Source organism: Haplochromis burtoni, unplaced genomic scaffold, assembly GCF_018398535.1.
Source record: "Haplochromis burtoni strain Fernald_Lab_line unplaced genomic scaffold, NCSU_Asbu1 Contig_102, whole genome shotgun sequence".
In the NCBI taxonomy this organism is placed as follows: Eukaryota; Metazoa; Chordata; class Actinopteri; order Cichliformes; family Cichlidae; genus Haplochromis; species Haplochromis burtoni.
In genome coordinates, this window is record NW_024582463.1 from 1 (window position 1) to 8,522 (window position 8,522).

Here is an 8,522-nt window from a genome sequence, read left to right on the forward strand (position 1 = left end):
GAGTCGTTAACAGAACCAGCAGTTAGCAGCAATAACTTCAAATTCATTGACATTTGCAAGCATTCCTTTATACACATCATTTCAGTCAGGTTGAGGTCTGGAAGTCCATGCTGTAGATTTGCTGCTGAGCTTGGGGTCATTATCCTGTTGCATGGCCTAATTTAGAAGAAGCTTTATCTGTCAGACAGACAGCCTCACATTTGACTCTAAAAATCTTTGGCATACAGAGGAGTTCATTGACTGCAAGGTGCTCTATTGCTTGTGTCTGCAGAAGAAGCTCAAATCGCCACACTTGAACCAGCATATTTGACAGTGGGTTTGAGGTGTTTAAGTGTTTGAGTGTCTGAAATACTGACATGTGAACGGCAGAATATAATGGTGAGATTTTAGTGCTGGTCAGATTGCATACGGACCGCACATTATCAGGTTTTACACTTTTGGATCTGTGACCATTCAAACACCAGACAGTACTGAATGTTTCTTCTTTCTTTGTGCAACTTTACAATCATAATGTCCATTTTTGGGTTTTGGGGGGGTTTTTTTAAGGAAAGAAGGGAAGTTTTATTTTTAATGATCAGTGTCAGGGATTAATCACTACACTGAGACAAATAAACTCGAATTATAACCATAATCCGGATTATCACTCAACACAAAACACATTCAGAAGTCATGTTTTCACAGATTTATTTTGACATTACATCATATTTTTAAGAGGAACATTCATTAGGCTTAAACAAAATCATACAAAAGAATTGTAACGCTTGCATATTGTTAACCTAGAAGCACTTTTAGTCTTTGTTAGGTTTATCTAAAAAGAATTTGGCAAACACCCTTTTTTTGAATGTCATGCTCTTGCAGGCTGCAGTAACATTTGAGTTTTTTAAGTGCAAAGGTCCATTCAAACAGGTGGTGACATTACAATCCTTGGTTTATGTACATTTTGGAGCTTGTCAACATTCAGCATTTCCAAAAGCAGAATAAAAATTTGAAAGCTTGAAGATATATTTACATGTACATTTATTTTCCTTCCTTGTGGTCATACAAATTTGGCCTCTGATTCTTCTGACTTCAGATGTTAGTAAAAAAAATTGTTAATTGGGCAAAACTGTTTTTTTTAAACATATCAGGACATTTATTTTCCCTGACATCATCTAAACACAGCTCCTTTGCAATACTGATAAAGTTTATCTGTACTTATATTACAGCAGATGTAGAAGCTGTATCTAAATGGCGATTCTCTGTTGTGTTTCCCTGTATGTGTCTGCACATATACTTGGCCAATAAACACGATTCTGATTCTGATTCTCCGTTAATGAATTTGTATAAGGTCATGTCCTGGATATTTTACTAACTGTAACAACAAACCACTGCTTCCTACTGTATGCATTATAATCTACAGCATCTACAAAGACACCTTCCAACAAACAGCTACACTCTATGATCTCAGCTAAGTTAATTAAAGGTTTGTGCTTTCTAGACATTCCCTGTAATGGAAAGAGCAGAGGGGTGTGGTACTTCATCACGGCCAGAAGGAGGCGCTGTGTAACCATCAAACAAAAGACCCCAGTGTTGATAAGGCAAGGTACTGTACGTTACCACAGGGTATGAGGATACAGGTAGGTGGCAAAAATCAATCAATCCATCATCAGTCACCACAAATCAGAATAAATTTGTTACGTTCATTCAGGTCCTGATGTATTTTTAGCTGCATAAAACTACTGAGAGAAAGATATTAAACAAAAAAAAAAGAGAAATCCAAATAGATTCAATTAAATGTCTCTTTTTTAACCCGTCATAAACTTCAGTGGTATTTTTAAGAGAATAGTAGTAGTTATGAAAGGGTAGTACTTCAGAAAGTCTGAGGATCCATGAGTGCAAGGCCATTCAGAAATAGTCACGTTACATCTTGACCCCGCTCTACTTTGTGAGTGAAAACTATGAAGGTGTGGATATTTAACAGTTTATAAAGTTCTTTCTCTTTTGTTTCCTTCTTGAATTTGTCTTTCAAGTGGAAGACATTTGATTTCAGAAGGGACAATAAGGCACAGCCCCTCACAAGCTCAGGTCAATGATGATGTGCTCAAAGATCTGCGTGTTTCCCTTGAAACTCGAGGAAAAAATAAAGTCCCTGCGGTCGGTAGATACCACGGTGAAAGAGCGTGGGGCCTGGATGTACACCTCCTTAAAGCGGTCAAAGATTTTGTTGTCCTCATCCCACAGGTAGATCTGTGAGAAGGTGTAGTCGCTTCCCAGAGCCAGATAGTAACGTTCCTTGAAAGAGAACGGCTGGAGAATCATGGAGCCTCGAGAGGGCAAAGCTTGGATCTCAGCAAACTGTTTGGTGCCCCAACGCAGAACTTTGGAATCACCGATATACCGCGTCATAGCCAGGTAGAGCTCCTCCTTGATCCGGAAGTGTTTCACAACCACTACATCCTCCATGTTGGGGATCTCACCCTGCAGGATGAACTTCTGGTTGCTCCGGCTCCACTGGTAGATCACTGGAACCTGTGAGCGGCTCGCTAGAATAAGGTGAGCTTTCCCATCCAAGTCGAGAAACTCTACATCCGTGTCGCGGTACCACTCGTGCAGTGACTGGTACGAATAAAAGCCATTATCATTCCACTTGTAGAGGGTGGAGAGGCCGGCTTTTGAGCTGTCAGCAATCACAAAGAACCAATCAGAGCCAATCTGGAAGGCCTCAATATCATTGGGCTTAGAGATCTTGGACACCTCGATATCCTGGAACTTATTGAACCTGCTTTGGTCGTCATCAAACTTGTAAATGTGGGAACCACCAAACAGCTGAGCCACAATGACAAACACCTCATTTTCGATGATGACAGATTTGCACCCCACAATGGACTGACCTAAAGGGCAGAGAAACACATGAATCGCGTGAGAATGAAACTGGAAGCATTCTGGGAGTGTTTGTTTGTGATTTAGACTTCCTAACTTACAGTGTCACTGGAAACGCCCTTTAACCCTTCACCTAACCTTCCACGTAAACTGACATGCACCTCCTGAGAGATGTAACTACACGTTGGGTCGACACAGCCTTCAAGGACTTAAACGGTTAGAAGGTTGAGCTGCAGGATCAAGAGGGGTTTCCAGTTATGTCGTAAGTTGGGACACATTTCCTGCAGAAGGCGAAATCAAACTTTACCTGTGATGTTATCATAAGTCCTGAAGTTCATTTCTATGTGGTCCCACTGGAAAATCATACAGCTCTCTGTGCTGGGAGCAGAAATGGCCACGTAGACATCATTCTTATAGCTGAATGTGTCAACAGACAACGATTCTGAGGCAACAGACTGATGAAGGATGAAATCTGTGGAAAGGAACATTGGGAAATGTATTTTACACAAACCAACAAAGCCACGTTAAATGAATAACCTCTACACTTCTTAGAATGACTGCTGAGTCCTCTGATCCTGATCTCAGCTGGACATGAGAGAAGGGCAGCTGGCTCAGGTGTTTCTCACCTGTGGAGACACACTCATTCTGCAGGCTGGTCATATCATTGAGGCGCTTGCCCTTCATGTCCTCTGGTCCAGCACACACAGCATCTGACACTGTGGCATTGGTGTTCTTTAACCACGTCATAAGCCACTTGGCTCTGCAGTCACATTCAAAGGCATTGCCTCGCAGGTCCCTGCAGAAAGAGAATATTGTATTTCACAGCTGAACAGGGAGAAAGACAGACTGCAAGAATTACACAGTACGCTATTTACCTATTACTATGTACAAACTCACAGCTCTATAAGGGAGTCAAGGTCAATGAAGAGGTCCCTGGGCAAGGCTTTAATGTTATTGTTTGCCAAAGACCTGGAAACAAATGCAGTTGATTATGAAAAGAGACATCATTAAATCATGCATCAGTTGTATTTTCAGTCACTGGAACATACAAGTGAGTCAGGTCCCTGAGTCCTCTGAAGGCATATTTTGATGTAGTCTCTAGTTTGTTACTCTCAATGAATCTGTGGATCAACAAGAAGAAAAAGAAAAGTATATTTTTGATCAATTTCAACATTTTGCCAGCTAGTAAACCAAATGGTAAGTGGACTGGTTCTTGTACAGCACTTTTCTATTCTACCTGAGCACTCGAAATCCTTGAAACCTGTCTAATTCAGACCAGGACTTTTTTCTGTGCTTTTTCTATTGATGTGTTTTCTATCAAACACTGACACTGATGGATACAACCGAGAGGAACTTGAGTATCTTGCCCAAGAATATTTGGCATGCAGACTGGAGCTGCTCTGCCTCCCTAGCTACAGTTACCAATTAAAAGAAGGTTCAAAAAAGCAGCTACACACACTTTATATAATGTACATATTGTCTTTTTTTACATTAATCAAACAATTTGAAAACAAACAAGACAATATATAACTGGAGGCCTGTTGGGGGAATGTTGAGCGCACTTTCTATATTCTTGCTATCTCAGTTTCAGAAAGAATATTTCTGACATTGTACTGAATCTGGTGAGCTTTCCAGAGTCAATTTATACCATAATGTTTGTAAAAGTTGTGTAAGAGCTGATTGTGATCATAGCTACCCTTGTATTTGATGTTTCTGTTAAATAGCAATGACTTGATGCTACAGTCACATGTATTTATTCTGGGGCAATGGTTCAGTGAAAGGCTTTGTTTATTTTGTTATTTGCAAGACTTTAGAATATGTGCATATAGACTCACCAGTCACGTTTTAGGTACACTTGTTCCACTATCATATGGCAGCTACTCAATGCATTTATGCACATAGACATGGTCAAGGCGACTTTCCGAAAATCAAGCTGAGCATCAAAATGGGGAAGAAAGGGGATTTGAATGTGGCATGGTTGTGGAGTATTTCAGAAACTGCTGATCTGCTGGGATGAGCAGGGGTTCTTTGGGTAGAAATGCCTTTTTGCTGCCAAAGGTCAGAGAAGGGCTAGACTGCTTAATGTTGATAGGAAGGTAATAGAAACTCTAATAACAACAGGTTAAACCGATGTGTGAGGAAGACCATCTCTGAACACACAAGTTGCTGAACCTTGAAGCGGACAACTGCAGAAGACCACACCTAGTGCCGCTCTGTCAGCTGAGAGGAACGGGAAACTGAGGCTACAATGACAGGGGCTCACCAAAAATGGACAGCAGAAGACAGGAAAAACGATGCCTGGTCTGATAAGTCTCACCTTCTGCTTTAACATTTGGATACTAGGATCAGAATGTGTAAGCAGATGAAAACATGGTTCCATCCTTCCTTATGTTAACGGTTCAGGATATTTTCTTGGCACACTTTGAGCCACATCATCTAAACATCACAGCCTACCTGAGTATTGTTGCTGACCATGCGCATCCCTTTTTGACTACAGTGTACCATCTTCTGAAGGCTGCTTCCAGTAGGCTAATTCGCCATGTCACAAAACTCAAATGATCGCAAACTGGTTTCTTGAACGTGACAATAAGTTCACAGTTCTCAAATGGCCTCCACAATCACGAGGTCTCAGTCCAATAGAGCATCTTTTGGGAGGGGGGGGGTGTACCCAGTAAAGAAGCTGGTGTACTTTGGTGTGATGAATGAAAAGAGAAACAAAGATTGTTTTCTAGTTGTACTGGAACCACTAGAGGGCGTGTAACCAACAACTGCCTACCCCGCTGGAAAAATGCCAGCATCCAACAGAAAAGCCTCATTCCCATTAAAACAACCTCGCAAGTCTATTTTCACCAAACTGATGTAGAGAACTGAATATTCAGTTATTTTCTTTAAACTACTTTCATTAAAAAACAAACAAACAAAGAAACTCACAGGTACTCCAGATGTGGTAGCCCTGAGAATGCATCATCTCTTACAGTTGTCAGGGAATTGGAATTCAGAAGCCTGCAAAAAAAAAATGAGCATACATCAATTACAGTGCAGCCAACTGCAGAAATGCAACGCTTCAGGCTTTTCTCTAAAACACAGAACAGATTAAAATGTTTCAGCTTCCAAAAGCAGAGCCAAATGCTGTAAGCACAATTATTAAAGCAATGTCCAAACAAAATTGAGTTAAATTAGTTATTATATTATCATATTTTATGGCCTCTTGTCATTTGAATTCAATGTTTTACTGAAAAAAAAAACACCCTACATCTTACCAAATAAAGTATTCAGCTGAGAATTATTGTGTATGATGACTTTGGCTAGTGCCACGCCTTTGTTTAGGCTGACATCACAGCTGTCACTTGTGTTGTAACAAAGCAGACTGATGGTTGAGCACACTGTAGGTACTGGGCAGCACTAAAAGCTCAGATTTGGGTTTCCATTATTTATTTCCAGGTGTGCACCATTTAAAAAGCCCCGGCTGCTAAAAAGCTTAACCATGCACCAAACAGACTTTATAAATCATTACTTTATCTCCACTAAAGTAATACCCCATGTGCTACAGAAGCATAAATGCCTCATTTGATTCGTGCTGCTATAACCAATGCTTTATGTATAATGACCGTCGTGACTCCATTATTGGCCTCACATAATGATGCATCTGCCATTTTAATGCCCAACATTTGAAACTGATGCTTTATGTACTAAAAGTAACTAATTTGAAATCTGCCTGATAAGAACCTTTACTTAAAAATGTCAACCAATCAAATCATTTTAGAAGTATCAAAGGCTGGCAAAGTATCCTTACAATAGCTGGAGAGATGGTATGTGGGAAAACATCGCCTCTTTGACCTCGCTGAAAGTCCCATTCACGATACTCCTAAAAACAAGGAGCAAGCAGGAGAAAGTAAAATGCTGAAAAGTGATCGGCGAGGAAACAGGGAGAAAAACACTGCATTGCTTTTTGCGATCAGCTCTTATTTTATAGGGTGTTATAAAATGCGCACAGCTATAGAATCATACTTGAGGCTGTGGCTCGAGCATATATTGCATGTATGCACTGCGGAAAACGTACTGTTCCATTTAAAACATACATCTATACAGTCCAGGCCATCTACTCACAAAGAAGTGATTTCGTTGGGGGTCATTCTTGGGATATAGGAGGACCCGACGCAGATGATGGACTCCTTGGAGCAGCTGCATGTTGAAGGGCATCGGAAAGGCTTTTTTAAATGACCCGGCTGACACAGGCAGCACAGCGACACGAGGAACAATGCCCAAATGTTGAGAGCTGGCGGCATCTTTCCTGTCGGGCTTTCATGTGTGAGGGTTGCAGAGAGCACGGATCGAGGCAGATGGCAGCGCGCGTTTCCACCCTGCACCATGAAATGCTGCACTGGCTCCCTGACATCAGCAAATCAGCTGCGGCTCCCCTCCGTCCACTTTAAATATTTATTAAGTCAGCGCGCCAGTCTGGTAACTGTTGGTTAAACAGCCACACGCGGGAATTGATTAGACGTTATTAGTCAGCTTGTGACCACCACGTCTCTTCTGAGCTGATCTGTTTTTGCCCCCAACGTTTCATATGTGGTCAGCGTCGCTTGCCTTTTTATTTTTTTGAAGATAGGTGTAGTTTATGGAGCTGTGGTGTATTATTATCTCCAAACAAGCACGCTAATTATAGATTTCAGAAATTAATTTCGAGCGTCATGTTTATGCCCAAGTGCATTTTGTTGCCAGTTTACACGTAATTTGAATGTTCTTTGTGTTATTTCTGGCAGTATTTAAACACAGCTGGCTGCTCAGTCTGAATAACACGAAGTCAAACCATTTGACTCACACGTAGGATGTTATATAATGTCGGCATACCGTAAGCTGTAGATGCTTCCTTCATATAGAAGGTCAGAGGCGCATAATTGCAGCACCAAGGACAGCGCCTCCTCCAGCGCCCTGCAGCCATCCTGCACAGGCTGTAAAGGAAACACTGAGCAAATCCCGAGTAAACAGCGGCTTTTTAAAATATCTGGACAGGCCAAAATTTGATCTTGTTAAGCAGTAAATGCAGATAAGGATGGCTGCTGATCTGCATGTTTGAAGGAGTACATGCACCATACTTATCTGCACTCACTGCTTCACAAAATCAAATCTTGGCCTGTCCAAATATTTCAGAAATATATATACAAATGTTCTAAAATGTGCGTTTATGACTCATACATGTTAAATAACACAGATCAGCTAGAAATTTGTTGCCAGTTTTCACGTAAGAACCGGTCTTAGTGACTGATTCAGTACAAAAGAAGTCCCTGTGAACCCCACAAACACCAGTGTGAAGCAAGAAGAGCAGCAGTCCAGCGTAAACACTAGAGCAAATCCACTGTGTTCCACTGAACATGCAGACACAGGTGAGGGCTTTTTGTGGCCACTCACTCCACCCTCTTTCCTTTTCGGCCTGTTGTGTCTGACCTGTGGGCACTGAGGAGGTGCTGTTGCTCGTTTCCAATCAGTGACACTAGCAAGAGCTCAGTGCTCAGTCGCTGGGTGGCTCTCCTCCCTGACACACTTTTTTGGGTTTTGGTCCCTCAATGGTTTGGGGTTTTTTTGCATTTACAACACTCTGTGCACCATTTCTTCACCCATGCAGTACTGATGTCACTCACCATAGTTAGTTAAAGTAGATT

The 8,522-nt window shown here is 41.4% G+C and overlaps 1 protein-coding gene across 1 annotated transcript; it reads right to left on the reverse strand.

Moving 5' to 3' along the window:
* Window positions 1-667: 667 nt before the first annotated feature.
* Window positions 668-7,873, reverse strand: lgi2a (leucine-rich repeat LGI family, member 2a). Its single transcript, XM_005927669.3, has 8 exons — window positions 6,967-7,873; window positions 6,653-6,724; window positions 5,791-5,862; window positions 3,909-3,980; window positions 3,757-3,828; window positions 3,486-3,655; window positions 3,167-3,331; window positions 668-2,870 (listed from the first exon to the last, which is right to left on the reverse strand). The coding sequence occupies exons 1-8, from the start codon at window positions 7,227-7,229 to the stop codon at window positions 2,053-2,055; spliced, it is 1,704 nt and encodes a 567-aa protein (XP_005927731.1). The 5' UTR covers window positions 7,230-7,873; the 3' UTR covers window positions 668-2,052.
* Window positions 7,874-8,522: the final 649 nt, after the last annotated feature.

Bases quoted from the DNA above. Each gene is read 5' to 3' on its own strand.
- lgi2a (XM_005927669.3), bottom strand. From the start codon at position 7,229: ATGGTGCAGGGTGGAAACGCGCGCTGCCATCTGCCTCGATCCGTGCTC. The intron at 3,981-5,790 runs GTGAGTTTCTTT...GTTGATCCACAG, and splicing joins CTACCACATCTGGAGTACCT to ATTCATTGAGAGTAACAAAC. The intron at 3,829-3,908 runs GTATGTTCCAGT...ATTTGTTTCCAG, and splicing joins CTCAGGGACCTGACTCACTT to GTCTTTGGCAAACAATAACA.